At 38.8% G+C, this 23,421-nt stretch overlaps 1 protein-coding gene across 2 annotated transcripts in view; it reads right to left on the minus strand.

Moving 5' to 3' along the window:
• The window catches only part of DPYD (dihydropyrimidine dehydrogenase), a 720,433-nt gene that overhangs the window by 112,149 nt on the left and 584,863 nt on the right, over window positions 1-23,421 (minus strand). For both annotated transcript variants that reach the window (XM_032487157.1, XM_032487158.1), the window contains exon 19: window positions 19,170-19,312. In XM_032487157.1, coding sequence (XP_032343048.1) covers window positions 19,170-19,312 — 143 coding nt within the window. The remainder of the gene's footprint in view (window positions 1-19,169; window positions 19,313-23,421) is intronic.

Here is a 23,421-nt window from a genome sequence, read left to right on the forward strand (position 1 = left end):
GTTTCTTTCTTTCTTTCTTTCTTTTTTTTTTTAATTAATGAAGACCAAGAACCTAAAACCAAAATGCCTGGCTTTCAGCCTCCAAAGGTGCCTTGCTGGGGTATGATCACAGAGGAGGCCCAGGGCAAGGACCAGTTTTATCTGTTTATTTCTCACAAAAAGGGCACACATTTTGTGATATGTGAATACGACAGCTAACCTGAAGAAAGATTATAAGCACCAGTTGAAGTTCTCGGCTGAAGGTTTTAGGAGGATTTAAAGGTGATCATGTAATTTACCGTCCGCACTATGACACTTGAGAGTAAACGGGGAAACTGTTAGCGACAACACCAGGACAATCAGCATAAATTAAAACTGTCCGGGACAAACCTAGATCCATGAGTTTCTTAATTATTAGAGCCCCCCACCACCCCGCACGTTTAGATTGGAGGGAGATTTTCACTCACCCTCGTGGAACACATTCTAAAATGCTCTGTCACAGTTGGACTGGTTTACCATTCCTGGCCCTTAGGTACTTTCACAGGCCTCAGAGCATGAACACTGGATTGAAGTCACAGGGCCTTTACTGCTTAGGTGGGACTCGGCATCTGGGACACCTGACCTGAACCAGATACCCCTAGGCTTCCAGGGGCCTTCTTGGCCTCTGGGGGTATTCTGGCATAAGAAGAACTCAAGAAGAACAGAAAGAGGGAAAGACTGCCCCGAATCCGAATCCTGTAAGCCAGACAAAACCACCCTTAAGGGTCGAAAAACTTGATGTACTTTACATATTTAATAGTCTGCTCTTTTCTAACTGTCGTTTATACTTTACCCAAATTCCTTTAGGCTTACTGCACTTTGAAATCCACTTATCGGTTATTGCGTTCCAAGCACTGTGCTTTACAAGTTCATGTGTAACACCACATTTAAACCTCTCAATAACACCACGAAGTAAGTGTTACTATTTCCTTCCATTAGCAGATGGGTAAACAGAGGGTCAGAAGTTAAGGGCCTTGACTAAGATCATAAAGCTAGTAAAAAGCAGAGCAAAGCTTCAAATCCTGGGTCAATCTACTAAGACCCTTTCTCATAACTACTGTGTAATCTTGCTTTTAGCCACTACAAGGCATCTGGCGCTCATGAGAAATCAGGGATAAATAAATAAATAAACAAATAAGTTTTACATTATATATAATTTTAATATACACATATATGTCTGTCTATCTGTCTATCTATCTATCTTCAATTGAACTCTTGTGAGGAGTATATCAAATAAAAAGATATGTAAGTATTTGATTCAGCGTGTACAGTACATGTATGGTTGGTAGGTATCACTGTTTGGATCTCATTCACCAACTTCCAGAGACACCGTAAAAAGACAGACAGGCACTACATCTGTTCTTCATCACCGCGCATTTAGTATTTAGCACGTAGAGATTTGTGCTCGGTATACGATTTGTTCAACAAATGAATGAATGAAGTAAGGTAAAGAAATTATAGTAATACCATGCAATGACGAGCGTAATTCTACTTCATTTTCGGTCAATAATACATTTTCTTTCCCTCTACTTATACAAATACATCATAATTCAGAATTCACACCCACCCACAATAAGATATTTTTATTTCAACTCCTATTGCATTTAGAGTCCGTACCACTCATTGCACTATCAAACATTCACTTCTTTGCATTCTTCCCTAACCATTCTTTGGGTCTACCAATGTCTCTCCAGGATGCAAAGAAGCAACTCCACTTCTTTAGCATTCCTCTTGAGACACAGAATACTGTTTGTCACAGCCAACCTTGACAGAGTCTGTGTTTGAATTATTGCTCATCCGTACCTGAATCTTGACAGCAGCTATCATTGGATTTTCCTCTTCTGGCAGTCTCTTTTAATAACAACTGGATAAATATGTGATTCATTTTTCTATAAAGACCTCATTTAACAATAATTGAACTTGGTGTATTATGTCCAATATACGCAAAGTTCTAAACTATTCACTTTCACACATGTGTATGTATATGTTGAAGTGTTCGTGTATGGTAGTGTAGATGCTGGCCATGGTGAAGAGTGGATCAGACAGAGCCGGGAGAAGCTAAGGGAAAGATCTCTATGTTCTTCTGTGCCTGGATTCTCTTATTTAAATTTTTTGCTTCTGTATCACACTCATATCCACATCACTCCAGTTGTCTCCTTGGATCAGGACCAATATTTTTCTATTTCAAATAATTAATTATTTCAAGTTCATCCTTCACATTTAAAGAACATCACCAACTTATCCTAAACAGTTTGAAGTATATAATCGAATTTACTACTGAAGAGATTTGTGTAAATACTGGCATTTAAAATAATGCGCCCTCCAATAGACAGCCTGTAAAATCACTGCATCTTCCCAGGAAAGGCCTTCCCTCTCTGCTTGCTGGGGATGTAGCCGGGAGTGTTTAATAGATCACTCTCAGTTTTGATCATACGAGAGCAACTTTCAGACATCATTTCTTCAAAAAAGTTTTTCTCTATTACTCAAAAATTACCTACTCATTCACTAATTTTTTTTATGCAAAGATACTGTTATGAACCAGTCCTCTGGTTTCTTTTCAAATTCTATTATCAAATAAAACTTCTGACTGCAGCAGCCTGCAACTAGGCTGTGTGTTTTATATCTGTCAGAATAAACCTTCCTCAAAAAGCTGTTGTCAGGACCAGATGAGATAAGAATTAGGAAGTGCTATTTACCAGGAATGCTTTCTTGGTGTGTCATTCGGAGGCGAGAATAACTGTTCAAGTTCTTAAAAGTGTATCTCGATGCGAAATTAATGCCTTCTGAGTTTTCTTTCCATGATGACTAATTTCTAGTCATAAGTTACTACGTTGAGCCCCAGGGCTAAAACGATCACATCTATGTTGTGAGCAGTTAGCTTATCAAACACAGATGAATATAGAAGATAAAACTGGGGAGACCAAGAAATGACTGCATTTCAACTGTCACGCTTGGACAACATAAATGAAAATCTGATTGCCGTCCCCTCTCCACAAACCAATATACTGCAAGTTTTAAATCATTTATTGAATATGAATTAAAATATGCATATAAATTAAAGAAAATCTAAATAAGGTAAAAGCAGGTAAGTGACTTTTATGTGTTTTAATTTCAGTCTCGTCTATACAACGTCACACTCTAAGTTAAACTCTTGCTTACATCCTGAAGCTGTTTGTTATAAGGAACATTACCTAATTACATAATGCTCTAAAATGCAATAGAACTGGCTTATTTTTTTTTAACTCTCTTTAGAGTACTCACATTTACTTTGTGTGTTTCAGAGACAGCAGGCCCTATGAATATGCAACATTATTCTTAATTTAGCTCTGCAAAACCAGGCATGGGCAGTGCATGGTGTGTTTGGCCTTACCGAATTCACCAGTGATTAGATTGATTTTTAGCTTGCTTCATTGTTTTCAGGCCCAATGATGAGTCATGGAACTTCTCTCTCACCTCATGTATGTTACTGCATCTGGTACCATCAGGACAGAGTTAATATCCAGGATGCAGTGATTGATTTAGGGAGATGATAATGAGATTATGGCTCCTGCCCTTAAAACATGACAACTGAAATCCTATCATTTTCCACATGAAGAAATATGCTAAATATGATAATATCTGACATGTCTATCACCGTGGGATTAAGCCAGCGAGGCGAGGCAGGTTTGATATTTTGATCCTTAGACATGTTACCCTCTTTGTCTTACAAACACAGCATAATTGATTTGGAGATAATGAAGGTTTATATTTGCATGCCCCAATTTTTAATTCTAGGAAGTTTTCAGGTCCTCTCGGTTCAGATCTGTCAGCTTATACAAAAGAAGCAAACAGTTTCCACTTTGTTTCTTTCCTCTGATTTCATGGGGTGGTAAACTGAGTAAGAGAAGTGGGTAACCGTGAATATATATGTTTCAGGCCAGGAGAGTCTGCCTCCAAAGTTTTCAAAAGACTCATGAGTACAAAAACATTAAATGTGTGGGAAATCTGACCCCTTAAACACAACAGAGAAGCAATATTTCCTGAATATTTAAAGAAAACAAGTTAGGAAAATGGATGAGCACACTTTTAAAGACCAATACATTTAGGGTTTTTTCCTTTCTTCTCCTTTGGGAGGAAATCTTTTCTAGAATTTCCAGATTTTATTTTTAAATGTATACCTTTAAATAAAGTAACTTAAAATATTCCTATATTATCTACGTTATTTAAAATATACATTTGATGCAAGTTGTATTTCTTTTAGTCTTTTCCTCTAATACTCACAATCTTAAACTCAGCTTCAGGATATAGACAGATACACGGCTAGATGGGTACAGATACCTGAGAATGGTAAGACTAACTGAAACTGGCATCTGAACTATTCAACATGTATCCATGTATCTACTTTGTGCCAGATTCCCCTAATCACTGCCAGGCATTCATAAGAAATGGAAAGGAGCATACATCCTAGCTGAGGAGACGTATATTTATGGGTTATTTTTCATGCATTTGAAGGCTTGGTACATGTCTGAAAAGTAGGATAGAAAAAGGAAGACGCAACTGCCCATCTGACAGCTCTACTGGGATGTCTCCTATGGCCGGAACAGCATTCTTAATTTTCCCACTCCTTACAACTACTTCTCCAATAGTCCCAAACCTAGGAATCATCCCTCACTCCTTTTTACTCCTGCTCACAGACTTCTCATCTCTCAGCAAGTGTTGCTGCACTCCATATATTACTGTGAATCTCTCCATTCCTCTCTGCATCCATTGATTTTTGTTACTCAAATCCATCATCATCTCTCACTTGGACTGTTGGGATAGTTTTCATCTTCCACTATTCACCACCCCCCAATTAATTATCTACACAACAACTAGAATGATTATTTTAAAATATAAAATAGATTGTATTTCCCCATTGCTTAAAGCCAGCAATGGCTTAAGTCACTTTGGAAAAAATGGGAACACCTGATACAACACCTGGTCAAGCACCGTGTTCTGGTTCTTGATCACCTCTCCTCCCCACGCCCACTGAGCTCTAGCCACACTGCCCTTTTCCGAGCCTGCCAGAAGATGGCCTGCCTTTTATTCTGTCTTTCCTGCATTGATTTCTGCCTTCAGGGTTTTGCCCCATCTGCCTGTGAGGCTCTTCTCCGTGCTTTCACACGACTGGGTGAATCTTCTCATTCAGTTCCCCTCTCAATACTCAGGAACTATTCAGAGGATGAATGGGCGTTATTTATAACCACTGCACAGCACTGCCGGGTGACGTGAATCTCATGCCTGAAGTTCTCAACAGATGTTGCTTATTAAGACCATCGGAGCCAATCTCTTGATCTATTTAACTTTTCCTAAATAGTATTTAGTTCTGAACATTAAAATACCCGCATCAGACATAAGCATTTGTACCAAGTCTGATCACTGTTTATTTGTAAGAAAATAGTCTAATTTTAATACTTTAATGCATAGGACACATTTGAGGAATCTGGGAGTGACTCTGCCAAGGATGCAGACTTATTTGGATGTGCTCACTTTTCAATTAGGCAGGGTTCATAAACATTTATGTAATTTGATGACATTTGTGATGATAATAATAATAGTATAAATATTAATGCTTCTTGTAACAGGTAGTATGTCTCATTTTTCCAGTAAGATTAAAGAAACAGAACTCCTAAGCATTATTGACATTCTTTTGCTTTACCTTCCTGGTTTTTCACTTCTTGGAGTCTTCCCCATTCTAATTCTATGTGAGATTTTTAGTTTGATTTTTATAACAGGACATAAGCTTAGGCTTTGGCAAGGTGATAACACCCTGGAGGCTGGGAGAACTAACACTCTTGAAGGATAAACTTCAGCCAATGTGAGTGAGAAGGCTGAAGGGAAAGGAATGGCTGATAAATTTTCTTTCCAGCTTCCTCGTGACGGATTGACCTGGATTGTCTTTTATCTACTCTATCCGGAGACAATCCACGTGGCCAGCTGACTGTCTGCCTCTCTGCATCTTGTGAAGCAGTGACCAGCTCAGTAATTCATTACCTTGTATTCAAATCCCATCTTTCTCTGTCTCGTTTCTATTTTCTTTTACTTCAGCTACCTTACATCTTGCCTTCCGACAAAACATTAGCACTTGACCCTTTTCTCAGGCTCAGTTTTCAATCAACCTGACCTAAGATATATGCTAGTTAAAAGCTAGGCTAGAGGGAGGGCTGCACATCTTGTTTTAAAGTTCTTTGTCAGTGCATTAAAATACTAGTAGGGCAAGGATGATGGCAATCACTCATCTCCAACATCTGTGGGGTATTTGACTGCTGTTACTGTTTGAAGTGCTTTGTGTGTGATGGCGTTTAATCCTCACATCCATCCTATGAAGTAGGTATCATTATTATCCCCACTTGACAGACAAGACAGGCATAAATATTTCACACATCTGATAACCTGGGTCATACGGCTAACGGGAAGCAGAGCTAGGATTCCACTCTAAGCACTTTGATGCATTTTCATTTGTGTTGAAACCTTCAGCAGTGAGGGGCAGTCCTTGGTGTCTTGCTGGCCATTCTAAGGTCGACATCACTGCCTGTGCAGCCGACTCCGGACAAGGCCACTCGGGTCCCAGCAGCACGTTTATGATCAGAATATGATCTCTAAAGAGCTGAGGTCCACTTCCTTTCAGGAATGTGTGGTGTGCTGGGGCGTCTGACTCAACCTTCCAGTCTTCTTGGCTTGCGTGCTCAAAAGAAAGCATCTCAAAACACACGCTTAGTTGCACCGAAGTTTCTCCCGTCTTCCCACGTAGAGGTTTATGAAAGGGCCATCTTACTTCATGCTTAATTCAGAGCACTTGTAGTTTCATCCTGAATCGTTTTTACCCACCATCATACCACGCACATTACATCCACCCTACACAGACGTGCCCAGGCTCAGGCTCACCACACTCCATCATGTGACTCTTTGTGGCTGCGCCACAAAGGTTCCCACTCTGTGTTGTGTAAGAAACTTGCAACTGAAAGTGACCTGCACTCACCTTCTGCCCTTCTGTCGCCCTATTGAAAACAATGACCACCAAGCCTCTTCCAACAAAAGGCCATTTGTGTCCGCGGACAGAACACAGAGGATCAGATCGCCTGCAGTAATTGCAAATTAATGCTCTCCCGGCAATGCATTAACTACACACTATTGATCTACAGTTGAATCATAGAGGCTACTGAGAAGTGATTTTGCTTTCCTATTTTTTGTGCTTTTATTGCTTTTTCCATAATGCATTTTTCTTTCCACTGGAATTTTTCTCTAATTGTCTCCATTTGAAATTTCCCACAGTGAGATGACTTCTAACTTGTAATTAGAATCTGTAAAAATTCATGTCTCTGTCTCAAAAGCCTTTTAGAAATCTACTGAACGGTAACTTTGATGCTATAAAACACACACACGAGGCACAGACACACGTATCTAGAGAGACAAGCTTTTGAATGATTTTTTTTAACTTAAATAAAACAGAAATCCATTTGGTCCTCTATTCGAAATTACAATTTGCTGAATAGTCTGCAATAAACTATTCAAAAGTTTCCCCTAAAAGCATTTTACTTGGGAGCATTGATGATATGATTTTCTTTCCTCAAGCAAACTTTTAACATGTAAGTAAACAGTATATTTCAGAGGTAATTTTTTTTGAGTATAAATGTGAGAGAAGATGCAAAAATCCAGTGAATATTTATGCACGTTTGCACAGAATACTTCTGACAAAATCCAGGTTTCCTCATGTTTGTGTCAAACTCTTAATTAACAAAAATCCTTCTACCTGGTGGAAAGAGCGTACGCTTGTATTCCAGAGCTGACCTTGACCACACGCCTAGCCTAGACACAGGCCATCTGGCCTGAGCCTGGCTTCCGAGTTGTGAATTAGGAGCCACTGCACCTGGAGAGATACCCTGACAGCAATTTCCTCTACAACTTCTCATGTCTCTTTAACTTATCACTGATCTTTTAAACTTCTAAATGGGAGACATAGCTGTGACGTCTAACCAAAGTCTTCAAAAACGTTTTAGGCCTATGAGAACTTTGATATGTTACTATCATTTCTTTCATAATCACTATTTGCATAAGAGTCATAATTAATACTGTAAAAATAAATGTGCATCCAACTTGTTTGCTTAGTCTGTATTCCTCAGTAAATCATCATCTTCTGTTGCAAGAAATGTCAATTACATGACTAGAATTACATAATCTTGGTACTCTTCCTTCTAGGAGTTTATAATTAGAGATCAATATAATCAGAGTTGATTGGCATTTTCCAACCAGTCTGGGAGCTGGGCCAGGGTGCTGGAGCCTCCCCGACGGGTCAGGTGTTGCTCGGGGGCAAGAAGGGGGCGGCAGCAGGAGGGAGACGCTGTCGGGACTGGGAGTCTGAACTGCGATACTCCCTTCAACGCTACTGCCTAACTCTCTCCTCCTCTTTCCACTCTACCTTAGACACTTCCTATATTAAGATCAAAAGTGAATAAATAAATCTTCACACTTCTAATCTTTGAAGATGGTTAGAAATAAGACTTTTTCAAGTGTGCTCCACAAGAAATGAGCTAGGAAGAAAGTCAGGAGTTTCTCAACAGGGAGAAAAAAGAAGAAAAGGTGGAGTAAAACCACAACTGAAGGCATCACGACTGAAATGATGACTGGATCCTTTCAGAAGACGGTAACTTCAGAGGGTCGGTGTGCTGTGAATGCACTGCCGGGGTGAGGACCACACAGGAGGCTGGCTACTAACAGACTTGTATGCACACACGGGTAGGAGCCAGGAGGATAAAAGTTTCTAAAGTTTGGTTTGTTATAATTACGAAAAATTGCTGCTCCAAGACATCAAGATACATTAAAAAAAACCAAAGAAACCAGTCTTAAAATAAAAGAAAAAAAATCTAAATCTCTTGTGTACCCATTAAAATAAGGAGAGTCAGCAATATGGCAGAGAAAGGTCCTTTAAAGAGAAGAGTGGCCGTAACCCAGGAACAGCATTATTATAATGAGCTAATAATTCAGTGTCATCTCAAAAATGCAATTAAGAAAAGTGATGAAGAACTAGGACAGCACATACAAAGCAGACTAGTGGGATATGAAACTGAATGTCCTGATTGGAAACTCTTAGGGAAGTAGGCACTTATGAGAAACCAATTGTGAAATGTCTTTTCGTAGTCTGTATTTTTACTTTTTCTTGTAGGAGAAATATGTAGAATGGCACGAACAATCTACTCTGGTCTGAACCCTTGGGGAAAAAGTCAAATATATTAAGCACATGACAGAACTGAGCAGCTCTGGAAAGGGGTTTGCATTAGTCCAATTTTTTTGATTAATATTTAATAATGTTTTTATTGTATAGGAAGTTGATGATACTGTTCTACCACTAACAGACATGTACTTGGAGATACACTCCTTCTAGACGTGATGAATTTGTGTTGAAAGCATCATCCTTGGGAACAGTCAAAACATATTTGCAAGGCAGCTAACCAAGGATGAAGGTGGCCGCCAGTAGCCCTGGAAGAGAGGAGAATTGACATCATGGAGGATAAAAACCATTCATTGAAAAGAGAACAATGTGCTGCGGAAGTGCAGAGCAGAAAGGGCCCACTGAGCATTTATTTGCTCCTGGATTTGTGGCGACAGAAGGGGTTTGGTGTCAGCCCGTGAAAATGTAAAGACCTTGTCACTCTTCAATAGTTTCCCATTAATCACAGAGTAACATCTACCATCTTTATCATGGCCTGCAGGACCCCCCAGGATCCACCTCTGCCTGTTACTGCCCCTTCATCCCTTATCACGCCCATCTCAGCTGTGTCCCTCAGTCCTGAAACAGGGCAAGACTGCTCTGCCTTGTGCCCCTGGCTCTTGTATTTATGATCTTGCTCTTCTTCTGGCCGGAGGACACTTTTCTTTCAGACCTCTGCATGGCTGACTCTTTGTTTACTCTTTCAAGTCTGGGCTCGATTATTTTATCACTCCTTTGAGGGTGCTTCTAGCATGCAAGGTCCTGAGCATTCTCAGCTGCCTGAGAACATCCCTGTGTCCTTGGGGCTAGAACCACGCCCGGCACATAGTGGGTGCCCGCCATATGATAAATGAAAATATCATCTGATGAGAGTTCACTGAGCACATCATTTCCCTTTTACTAAATATCATCTTTCAAGTACAACTAAGGTCGCATCAGCATTTTTTTTTTTTGGAAACGACATCAACATGCTATATTTGTTGATCTTATTGTTAATTAAATCCATCTAAAGTTTTCCCACAAAATCTTCTCTTTGCCATGGTTACTTGTATTTTAGATGTGTAGTTAAGTTTATGTAGCCAAGGACAGGACCTTGCATTTATCAATAACTAGCTTTATTTTTTTTACATTGTATCAGTCGTGTAGGTATCTGGTGCTCTTCCTGAGCCTACATCAGAACCTACTGTGTCTCCCTACTTCATGCTACTTAAGAATCTGACCAATTGGTTTTCTATATTTCCCTCAAAAGAACTCCAGAGGCCTAGGATGGCCAGTTTTCTAGAAATCTCAGGATTCCCTTTACTCAGCACATGGAAACACTGATTCGAATTTAAAGTAATTTTGGAAACCGAAGAATTCAGGTAAAATTCTTTAATAAGGAGCAAGCAGTTTGCCTGTAGAATTACAAGATTGTGATAAACAGGTGTAGCTCAAGAATTGAAAATAAATTGTCAGTTAATAAGTAGAGAACAGAGCAAGAATTCACATGTTTGTTATGATGAAATTCTCTTTCATTTGCCAGCACACTTCTTGAGCACAGTAACATGGATGGTGGGAGGCGCACAGACAAATCATGGGGTAGAAATCAGGAAACATGCTTTCTAATCACACTGGACAGCCAACTCGATAAACTCAAGGGAATTACAAATCTGTAAAATGGGGTTAAAAATAGTGATATACCCACACCTTTGCAAGAGTCAAGTGCATTAATAACTAGAAAAGACTTTCTGAAAAACAGAAGGTGATTTTCATCAAATCATTAATACTCTTTACAGTATATTTGCTGTGGCCTCCTGCTTTCTCATTCTCTGTACAGTCTGACTTCCGAATCTTAACCTACTACCAAAATGAGCCCATAAAACATTGAGGTGGACTTTCAAAAAATATACACAATTGCATACATCTAAATGAGTTTGGCTTTTTCAAAATAATTACCCTGGTGGATGTTAGCACTGCTCAGAATGAATCTTGTTCACCTCTTTTCGAACTAACAGAAAGGGAGACTCCTGACTGTATACATAGCTCAGTTCAACAACCAACGCTGTTCGCTCAACTCAGCTCTCTTCAGCTTCGTTTATAGTAAATCCACTCTCCAAGTAGGGAGGGTAGTTACTTACGGTGTTCAAAATACATTCCCTGCCAAGTGACTATTAGAAATAGTCACTTGGGAGGATAAGTTACGGAATGGTTATTAAAAAATCGGTTATATCCAATCACAATTCATTTCAAATGATATTGATAAATTGGAAGGATTCAGAGAAAACCAAAAGAGAAAATCCAATGTTTGGAAAATAATATGTGAAATTAGAATATCTACAACTGGGCTTTTTTTTTTAAATGAAGAATTAAGAGAGTAAATAGTAGTTTAAAACTTTGGTGAGGCACATGAAGATTCTTTGATGAAGAAGTGAAATTAGTAGTTAACCGTATCACTGCATATGATGTAAAAAGGAACAGACAAGACAAAGGGTCTGGCCAGAGTCAGGAACAAGTTCAGCCAGGAAGTTTATACAAGACCAGAAATTTCATATGGCTATATCTGCAAGCATTTTAGCTACCTCATGGTTATTTTCTCACATAAATAGTCATCGTGTGATACGTTACTTTTTCTTGTAGTAAAACTGTCATTCAAAAAGATTAGATCTAATTTCAATTAATTTCCTTTGAATCTAGATGTTAATCTTTCTATCAAGGGGAGAGTGTGTGATCATTCGAAAGCCTAGCAGGTTTCCATTTAATTTTCTCTATTGCTTATAAACAACATTGTTGCACTGGAATCCAGATGCTTTTCAAAAATTGAAACGTCTTCCATTAAAGTAACCATCCATTAAAGTGATTTAAAATAATGTAATAATTGACTCAGTAATTTGGATTTCCTTGAATGGATACTAAGAGCATGTTTTTTCCTATATATTATTCTAAGAATATAGGGTTCCATTTTTTTTTAAAATACCTACTTGCATATTGTTCTTAAAATTGTAAATGAAACACTCATTAAAGCTAGGAAACAAGAAACTGCGTGGTGGAAAGAAAAATATGTCTATTTTAACTAGCTATGTGAAACAGTTCTGACACCATTTAAAGTGACTTTGAATGGTATCTATCAACTACTCTTCTGTCATACATCATAGCCTGACTTTAAAGTGAATAATGATAAAAGAAAACATAAGCAATCATTGAATAAATATATTTTCCAGCTATCCAATAAGAATTTAGAATACAGAATACAAATTTTTTTTTATCACTTAAAGACCTCCAACAATATAGTTGAAGCACTGAAGTCTTCCTGTACATTATGACCAAGACAGAATGTCGTAAGGCATCTGCACTCACGTGGAAACAGTGTCATCGTGCTGCTTCAATTACCTCTTTTTCTCCAGTTTTAGTAAAATAATACATCTGTTGGTCCACATTAAAAAATTCCACTTAGCTTGAACTAGCTCCATCAGAGCCGCTTTGATTATTGTTAAAAATTGATTTGCTCATGTAAGTCTAGTGAGTGTCTGTCATGTGACCATGACTCATGGCAAATGCCCACCATGCTCCCTCCTTCTGCTATATTTCAGGATTTTCTATTAACTTTTGTGACAAACCCATACAAAAGAAATGGAAGAAAAAAAAAAAAACACCCATACAATCTCAGTGAAGGCACCGGTCATAACTGTATGTGGATGAACTGAAGGCTTCCTGTCACTTCTGATGTCCTGAATCAAAGTCCTTAGAAGGTTGGATTGTAATGGCAATATCATTAAGTTAAATGACAGAAATCCGTAGTAACTCAGTGGAAAAGAGCGGTGTAGCACTGTACCCTCCATCTATTCACAACAGAGGAGAGTGAACATTTGTGACAAGGCCTGTCACTAAAAGGAGGTGATTCAGTGTGAGTGTCGTTTGCAATACAAATCCCTGAATAGTTTTTTACTAACAGAAATTGTAGACTAGTACTTAAAACAGATGAAGGGAATAGAGAATTCACTCTGAAGGCTAAGTCTGGGACTAACAAACTAAAAGTTAAAAAAAAAAGCCAGTGTTAATTTACTAAACCAGTATTTCCAATTGTTTTAAAGGGGAATTAGTCACGTTGTTTATTTTCTATCCCCTGCATGAATAACTAATTGGCAGCCAGAAGCAAACTACTTTTCTTCAGAGTAGCCCCCCAAAAGATTTAAGACCTCAAGAGTTTATGAAGAGTTTGAGAATGTAATTTCACAAGGAGGTGTTTTAAATTTCAGTATTCAGTACCTGAAACTGACTAATAATTTTCATTTGAACTTTTTAGAGATCTAGCTTGCATACTCTAACTCATGAGAGCCTATCAAAAAAGATGAAAAATAAGATTTCACAGTCACTGGGGTTCCCTTAAATAAATGAGAAGTCAGTTGAGTTGACTGACAAAGTTATGAGTTAGCGACTCTTAAATACAAACACATAACCAGTTTTGAACCTAATTTCTTGGCCAAAGTATTGCATCTGGTTTGATTGTAATAGTCATTTTCATTCCAAAGTTGTACCAGGGAAATGATCTGGAATATTCAAATTTCTCTCTAGTTAAATCCTTAGCTTCTACATTCAACAATCACTGAAGCATTTCTAAGGTAGGTTCATTGCATGTTTTACCACTGAAACGTTAACATCCTTGTCAAAGCAAGTTGTAGAGTAAGGTGGTACAGGGCTAATGAGAGATGATACATTCCTGAAGATGGTAAGATGACTTCAAAAAGCAAAAAATGGCCCTTTAAAATGCAACCCGAAACCCCAAAAGGCAGTTCCCTTTACAAACTGCAAGGTTGTCTAAAATATTTTGTGATTTTTATACCTCAGTTAAACTCTCAATCAGCAAAAATTTAAGCAATTCATTTAAAACTGCATTTGAAATTGCTACTTTGAGTATAAATCCTTATTCTAGTAGTGAACTCACCTATCTATATAGCTTATATATGTGTATCAAGAAAATCAGAACAAAAATATTTATTTATATCACTATTTCTGTACCTATTAGTTTTCTTTCTATACTCCAGTATGTCAGCACCATCACGCTTACATTTAAATACACTTCATTTGCCTGATCATGTCTTGCAAAAGGTGCATATGGTCAGTACATCCTTTATATCTGAGAAGAAATAGTTAGAAATAAAGATTTGATAGTATTCCACCTTAAGATATACAAGTGGGTGAGTCCTTCAAAGGAAACGGTATGGAACCAGAGAGCAGGAATGAGTTAGGCAGTAAGAGCCAGGGAACAAATGGCAACAGAGAAATGGGAGGGTGATGATGGGGGAATTCAGGCCTTGAGGCGTATGAAAAAGATCTGAACCAACTCCTAGAGGGAATCTGTTGGGAAATTGTTTTAAAAAGATGAATAAAAACTGATGCTCACCAGCACCCAAGGCCCAGCCAACATTAAACGAATTTGGAGTAAATTCAATTGGCAGAGTTACTTGAATTTCTCTAATAACATCCAGCAGCCCAGAAGCATAGAAAATGAGAGTTTAGATCAGCCCAGGACTGGGGATTGGGACAGGGAAAAACTCAGTCACAATGGAAGAGAGACAGAAGCATTATACGTTTTCTACTCCATCCAACTGCCACGCCAGAATTGTAAATTCAAGGGTTTCCCACTCACAACTGCCCTAAATATATCTTACTACTGATTTTAGTTTATACTTCAGCTAAAATGGGTTTAAAAATATTTTCTAGCTGAATAAAAATGTGACTCTAGCTAATGATAGAATTGATACATAATCTGCAATTTTCGACCAGCAAAAGCCTATGTGTGGAACTTAACGTTTTTAACGAAACCAACTGGGAGTCTGTAGTTTACATAGCTGGGAATTCTCTGGGCCGTTCCAAGCCAGAGCTGAAGGGCAGTGCTTTGGCAACCACTTTTTAATAGCAGGATGAGCCTTTCATCCTCTCCTCATAATCTGTTTTTTTAAAAAAAATCACAATTCAAGCATATTTATTTATTTAAGTATTTACTGTGTTTCTGCGATACACCAGGTAATACATCAGGTGACCAGTGTTTTATGAGGAGGCCTGGCATGAAAAGATAAATTGAGCCGGACAGATTTCCTCTTTTGAAAACCTGAGCCAACAGATGTTGAGCTGATGAGGAATTTCATGTAGGACCTGGAGCTGGAAGACCACCAAACGGAGCAGGCGCATGGGGACCACGTGCGAGGCGCAAGTTCAGAGGAGGCAGAAACAAGGAGTAAGCCTTGGAGACAGGAGAGTGGACAGAACTCTAGATTCCTTCGAGGGAGAAATCACAGGCTCCGGAAAGAGAGATGAAGGATGTCTCAGCCCAGAACTACCTGCCTGGTTCTCACAGTTCCAGTTTCCACTCATATACACAATTAAGAGGCTTCATTTTCTTCATGTAGTTTGAGTGACTCTCTGCTGCTCAATTGAAGATGAGCCCAAGCAGACACTGTAATCTGAGTGATTGTTTCACCACGTGTTTTTATGAGGACACCCAGTACTCTATGCATTTACATACTGCGGTCCAGACACTGAGTACACATCTCAGCTCAGAATGTATCATGTTGACTTATTTTTTCTGTGTTTTCACATTTTTACTCTTCTTTGAATCCTTATGCTGAGAACATACTTGCAGGCTAAACATGTAAGCTTTGAGTAGGTGGGCAAGATCTGCCTATTACTGATACTCCTATCATAAAAGTTCAGAGAGTAGGATGGAGTGTAACCAGTTGGAAGAGCGCTGACTTTGCGGTTGTGAAACTCGAGGTCTGAGTTCTGGCTCTGGCACTAGTCATGTGACTTTGGCTGCACCACTTCCATGCTCCAAGCCTCAGATGATGTCAATCAAGTAAGTACAAAGCTATTTCACTCTCAGGTAGGCATGGAGATACTGTATGGAGCAGTTGCTGGAATCAGCCCATGGCAGACAATAATACTTACACCTCCATGTGTAACTTGCCCAAGATCACATGTCTGGACGTGAGCAGGAGTCTTTTCTGGAACCCACTCATAGCCCATTTTTATCCTCAAGTCCATGTTCTTCTTCATGCTCACAAAGATAAATTCAGGTGACATTCAAGCCTAGACATCTATTATCTTCCAGGTTCTTCTTGAAGACACCGCTCTATAGTCTTCTTTCCTTCGTGATGTCCCAAAGTACCTTCTTTTATCATTTCCTTCCTTCTTGAGGAATTTCCTTTAGTCATTCTTTTTAGCTATGCTTCCTGGAAATAAATTCTTAGTTTTCCTTGAGTTAAAAATGTCTTCTTTTCTGCTCATTCTTGAAGGAAACAGGATTCTAGGTTGATAGTTTTTTTCTTTCAACAACTGAAAAATTTCATTCCACTTCCTGGACTTCAGGGTCTCTGATGAGAAATCTCTTGTCCTTAGAACTGTTAGTTCCCTATAGGTAAGATGTCATTTCTTTCTTACTTTCAAGGTCCTTTTTCATCTTTTCAGAGGTCTGATGATGATGTGTTTTGATATGAATTTCTTTTGACCTCTCCTGTTTCAGGTGCATTCAGCTTCTTGAATCTGTAAGTTTTTGTCTCTCACAAAAATTGGGAAGTTCTAAGACGTTATTTCTTTTTCACCTCCTTCCTTGACCTTCCCTCTGGCACTCTGCTAACAAGGATGTTAGCTCTCTTGTTATAATTTCAGTTTCCTGAGACTGGTTTTTTTTTTTTTTTTCAGTATTTTTTTCTGTTTTTCAGATTGTTTAATTTCTCCTGCTCTATCTTCCAGTTCACTGACTCTTTCTTCTGTCCTCCCCATTCTTCTGCTGAGTCCATAAACTAAGTTTTGTGCTTCTTATTGTATTTTTCAATACTGAAGTTTCCGTTTGGTTCTTTGTATCTTGTATTTCTTTGTTGAGATTTTCCATATTTTCCACTTGTTTCAAGCATGTTTGTTGCTTTAAAAATCTTTGTCAGGTCATTCTAAATCTGTTATCTTGGTGTTGGCATCTGTTAACTGTCTTCTGCCATTCAGCTTGAGCTCTTCCTGGGTCTTGGTATGGTGAGAGATTTCCAGTTGATACATTGACATTTTGGATACTATGTTAAGAGACTCCTCACTCTGTTTAAAGCTTTTGTTTCAGTTGGCTGTTTTTGGACACCATCCTGGCAGGGGAGAGGGAGGACGCTGCCTCATTACCACCCAGGTTCCTTACTTGGCCTCCTCTGCCATCTGGGGAGCACAATTTCTTGCTACGGCTGGGAGAGGACTTGGGTTCTGCTCCCCAGCAGGCTTCCACTGACAGCTCCCTGGCCGGCAGGGGCAGGAGTGCCCTGTTATCGTTCCCACTAGGCCTCCAGTGACACCAGAGGGGCGTGGGGGGAGGGAGAGAGTGACCTTGTTACCACTGGGTGGTGACAGACGTCCTGACTCGCTGTCAGATTTCCTCCGACACTACCCCGTGGGGGAGGAGAGGGGACAATCGCTCATTACTCTCAGTGGGGGTGGAAATCCTGGCTTCCCACCTAAGGGAGCGCATTATTGCCCAGAAGCAATGCCAGGCGCCTTTGTTACAGCCTCCTGAGCTGGAAATAGAAGACCCCTGCTTGTCCTTTGTTTGGGTGGATGGGTGTGAGGCTGCAGTTTCTAGCTGTGGCATTTGGCTAGAGTAGAGCAGTTATGCTATAAAAGTTTTTTATCTTGCCAGGCTGTGCCTTTGCTGGTTCTCTGGATGGAAAAAGTAGGCATTCTTGTCTGCACCTGTTGTTGTGTCTGGGTTGACGGATTCTTTGGCTCCAAGTCTGGGATATATGAGGCAAAAGAAAACCCAGGAAACTCACCCCTTAGCTGTGCCCTGGGTCCTGTGAGATTCCTCGCCAGACTGCCTTCCCTCCACCGTTCAGAGTCTCTTTATGGTAGTTTTATGTATAAAGGTGTTTAATTGTACTTACTGGGGAGCAAAGGGAAAGTGCGCCTACTCCGTCTTCTTGGGAGCAGAAGTCTGCCTCCGTTAGCATTTTGATACATGTTATTTCCACTTTACATTATGTTTCATAACAGGATGTTAACTCTGATTGTCAAATTGGCAACATAAGATACTGCACTTAAGTTTCTTGCCAGAAAATATATGTGGTGCTAAGCATTTCTGCTTCTCAGTTACTGTTAGTGCTAGATAGTAAGGAGGCATATTAAAAGAAGATTATCTCTGAGGTCACAGCCTAGTCATCGTATGAAAAATTTTATTCCTGGGCCAAGTCAGACCACCCAAACCTGAATATCTTGTCCCCCAGAGAAATGATTATGCTATAATGCGCTGAGACACTGCACTGGGTCTATGCTGAGCAACGTTATAATATAAAAAGCAAGTGTGTAAATAATACAAAAAACTAAAGAACTCTAAGCTGTTTTAGAGGTGCTGATAAGAGTGGAATGTGCTACACTTCGAAGTATCACTTGAGGAAGTCAATGGATGAACTTCCTCAGCTCTGTACCACAAGACGGCAAACAATGAATTTACTTCTCTATTTTGAAAGGATGAATCCAGTGATGTATTTACTTGGGCTAGCAGGAAGTTCAGAGTCAAGTTTGCTAATCCTTCTGAGCCACATGACATCAACTTTGTGTATTGGCCTTACCCTTGACTTTTTTATTTTTCAAACAAGGTTTTACTTTTACCCAGATTTCCTCATGTATTTGGTTTTTATCCGGTAGTACAGGATGTATTTGGTACCTGATCTCGTTTATTGTAGAAACAGATAGGTGACCAAATACATTTAAAAAAAAATAGAGGGTTTGTCAGCCCTCAGTAGGACAGGAAGTGAACCTCAGGTCTCTGCTCAACTCATAACAGAAACTTAACGAGTGCTGCGGGTTTTGATCCCACACTGGCTCTTTCTCAGGGGACCCTGCATGAATATATTCATGGTCACATAGGTTACACTTTATTTGTCAGAAGGAGCGTGTTGAATGGACAGACAGACACAAGTATTACCTGGAGGACAGACGCGCCACCGTGGAGAAACTGAAGACCGCTTTCAGCGGAGTCAATTCCACCAGCGGCCAAGATGGGAAATCCAGGCAAAGCACGAGCAACGGTGGTCACAGCTCTCAAAGCAATAGGTCTGATGGCTGTGCCTGCAGGAAATGGGATGATCGACGGTTAGCGCATTGACCACCTGGGCACATCACCTACAATCACTATTACACTGATGGCAGTGTGGTGGCATGTGTAGTGTGGCCGTGGTATAGAATGGCAGCATTGCACTAGACAAAATTCAAATGTCTTTATGTCTATTTAAGACGTATACATATGCAATATATAAACATCGTTCCGTTTCAAAGCATGCTAATGTGTAAATGGATGTGTATTTATTTTAGGGCTGATGCTATAATTGCACGCAGGCATGTCAGGGAAGTGGGTGTAGCAATTCTAGAGCTCTTGCATAAAACACATACGTATTGCAATTTGATATACAGGCATGTGTAAAACATTGTAAGGAACACTCAAGCATCTGTTTTGAAAAGAACAAGGACCAGCACATTTTGAAAAAGAAAAACAATCGCATGTAGTGCATAAGTAGACATACAGCTCTGTTGTGTTTCTGCGAAGTGTAAAGCAGCTGGTGCGAACAGAGACACTGTGAAAACAAGCAAGGTGCCCATGAACTTGCAGATTCCATACTGCATTTTCCATGGATTTCCCCAAATCTGATGAAACATAGTGAGCCTAATCTAGTTTTTCATACACTAGGAAATTTCAACCAAGTTAAAGAGAATTTACTCGAATTCAGTCATTAGTGTGTGTTTAATTTTTTATACTTTACTTAACCAAACATTACTGATACATTATTAATTGTAACAAAAGCTGCATGGGTGGACAAAATACTCTGAGGTCATTTTTTACATGATTATACTGTACTAAGGCTGCTTCAGACTCTCAAGGGTTAACACAACCTGGAGTAAATTAATGTACTCATAACATAGCAATATAATTTGATATTTCTGATGTACATGCACAGGTCAATGGTCTTTTAAGGCATTTTCTGACCACTTTATTTGGGGGGCCTGGTAATTAGGTTTATTTATTTATTTAATGGAGATACTGAGGATTGAACCCAGGACCTTGTGCATGCTAAGCACATGCTCTGTCACTGACCTATACCCTCCCCACTAAAAGGCATTTTCCAGAGTAAAAATAGTTGTGTTTCTGCAAGAATGTGGCACTGCTTCAAACCAGAGCTCCACAAACAGCAAAACAAGCGAACAGTAAAATAAGCATCGTGTAGTGAGCATTTTAACTTCACCTCCCCGACAAGCATCCTTCCAGTGTCACAATAAGTCTTCTTTGTTGTGCTCACTTTAAGGAAGCACAAGTAACTTCCATTAAAATCGGTGGTTTTCTTTTCTGTTCATTTCAGATGAAACTGAATTTACGTGTAACTAACGATTTTGGACTCAACACCAAAACGTTTTTTGGAAATGTCCACGTGGTGCTTCTACACTTAAACAGCTTCTTCTTGATATTAGTGTTTATTAGTCAAGAATGTTTAATGCTGACACTTCAGAATTCCATAATCCATAACCGACATTTAAACACAAGGCAGTAAATCAGGGCAAATTAGAAACTGAACATCCAGATTCTATTCCTACTTCAAAATATTTATCAGTGACTTCTTCTTAGTCTGTAGGTTTGACCATAAAAAAGGCGAACATAGTGGATAGGAGAACATAAAGCCAGAAAACACACACACGCACATATTTACATACACATATCTTTAGCTATACTAAAAAGAAATCCAAGAGTAGAAGTTAAAAGAAAGCATTTTTAGCATTTTAAGGAAATCTGTCACTTAAATAAACCTTTTAGAAAGACACACAGTTACCTCAGCATAATATAATTGACACGTTCAATATATACTATGGTGATGGTGCCTTTACACACGTTACTTTGAAGTAATAAAGAAACATTGGGATTCTTTTTTTTTTTTTTTTCTTATTTAGTTGACCCTGGAGAGTAAAGGAAATTTGAGCTAGAGCAGATAAATAATTTATGTCTCACTGCACTGTTAGAAAACTATCACTAACACTAAGGGGTAAAATTTCAGAGTGGTACACAGGGATTTGGCCACATATTCCAATTGGTATTAATGGACATCAAATGGCAAAGTCCCAGAACACAGCTTTGGAAATTTAACCAGTTACATTTAAAGGGCAACATTATTACACAGGTGTTCAAAAACATCAGCGAATCCTTGGTGGCATTTGAAGATGTTCAATTAGGTCAATAAGACGTTTTCTATTTCATGTTTTTCTAAAACTTTTGTAATCTACCTAATGAACATGAAAACCTTTCAAACTAATAAAGGTATCTTTTTAAAAACTAAGAGTAATTATGTTCTCTGAGGAAATGTGGTACAAAAATGAAGAACTAGATCCTTCTGCTGCTGGGTAATAGTGAATTCAGTTGTAATTTCCATTATAAAGTCCATTTGATCGGTTTTCTTTATAACTCAGTTGATTTAATATGAAATACAATCTACCTGTTCTCAGCATTTTTGTGGGGAATAGATTTTAGGAATGACTTTTACCCATCATGAAAGGTTTTTGGAAGGAATTTGAAGGTATATAACAGGTTCTTTCTAAATTGTTATATAGAAATTTCTTTTTAGTTTTAAAATGACAGAAATGAAGAAATAATAGGTTCAATATAAAAATAAAACTTCTGCTGTCAAGGAAATACATATGTCAATACCACACAGGATTGTGCATAGGTTAATTAAAATGCATAAAGATTTCCAGAATCACGCTTATTGAGAAAAGAATTTTTTAAATTTTATCACGGCTACAGCGATTAATGATTTTAGACCAAAGACCAGGGAGAAAGAAGCCAGTTTCAGAAGCTTAAGGAATTGAATGTGGACTCCATCCTAAAGGAAATAACAAGGTTTAAATCAAGAAATTGAAATCCTGTATGCTTAAATTAACTAACTAATTAATTAACAGGCAATGTGCAATTTAAATTAAGCCTCATCTGCATGGGGTAACCAGATGAACCTGGTGGGAAATTCAGTTACATAAAGCTCTTCTGTTTCAACTCTGTGAGAAGCACTAATGAAAGTCAAGCCATTCGGAATCCCCAAATTTTGAAACAAGCTGCAGTTTCAAACAAACGAACAAACAAAAAGCGAACTAGATGTCTGAGTTCCAACATTGCTGCTCAGAGATCTGATTTGTTCCTGAGTGGTCCTCGTGGATAAGCTGGGGAACTAGACTGAAGTTTTGGTATCTAATCAATCTAGCCTTCCATATAGTCACATTTCAAAATGCAAATCAGCATTTCAATTCATAGATCTCAGATAAACTTCACAGAACAATGAATTGATTCAAGGTCTAGAAAGAAATGTTTTAGTAAGCTGGAGATTTATTTTCTTAAGAAAAGGATACTCCATTCTCTTAAATGCAATTCCAAAAATGCTACCATTAGTAGTAGTATTAGGTACTGATATGTAAGTATTACTGTATTATAACATAAACAGGTTCCTTACCCAGGCCTCCTTCATTCATTCATCTGTGCATTTGTCTATTCAAGAAATATTAAGCAGCTATGCCTTCTTTTAAAAAAGAGACAATTGTATCTGAATCCAAAAAGCTTAAAAGGACAATCCCAGTTCATCAGCTTGTGTTCTAACCGTACTGCCAGCCGGGGCAGATGCCCAAACACCAGCCTCTGGTCTCAGGAGGTTGTTTCAGGTTAAATGAGTCCAATGATTCATTTGTACACATGTTCCATTAGGACAATTTCACATTCATTTAAACATCATACATTTTATAGTTTTATAATGACTACTAACAGAAATTCTAGAAAGAAGGGAATTTGAGGACGAACTAGTTACAACATCAGAGAGACAACAGGGCCAACTGTTTAGGCTCAAATCCCAGCTCCTCTGCTTACAAGCCATGTAGCTTTGTGAGCATTTCTTAGTCTCACTGTGCCTCTGCTTTTTCATCCATTAAGTAATAAAATTATATAACACCTTAGAGCTGTTCTGAAGATTAAATGATTTAACGTATGTAAAGGGCTCATGCACAGTAGAAAATTACATAGATGTTTGCTCTGTGACCTGCACGGCCCATGAGGACAGCTGATTTCACGAGCATTCGTTTAGTCTACCCTGTGCCCTCTGTGTTGTTGCTGCGTGCTCAGTAACGCAAGGAAGTCAGTTTTCTTTGCTGGAGACGAGAGC

This window comes from Camelus ferus, chromosome 9 (assembly GCF_009834535.1).
Source record: "Camelus ferus isolate YT-003-E chromosome 9, BCGSAC_Cfer_1.0, whole genome shotgun sequence".
In the NCBI taxonomy this organism is placed as follows: domain Eukaryota; kingdom Metazoa; phylum Chordata; class Mammalia; order Artiodactyla; family Camelidae; genus Camelus; species Camelus ferus.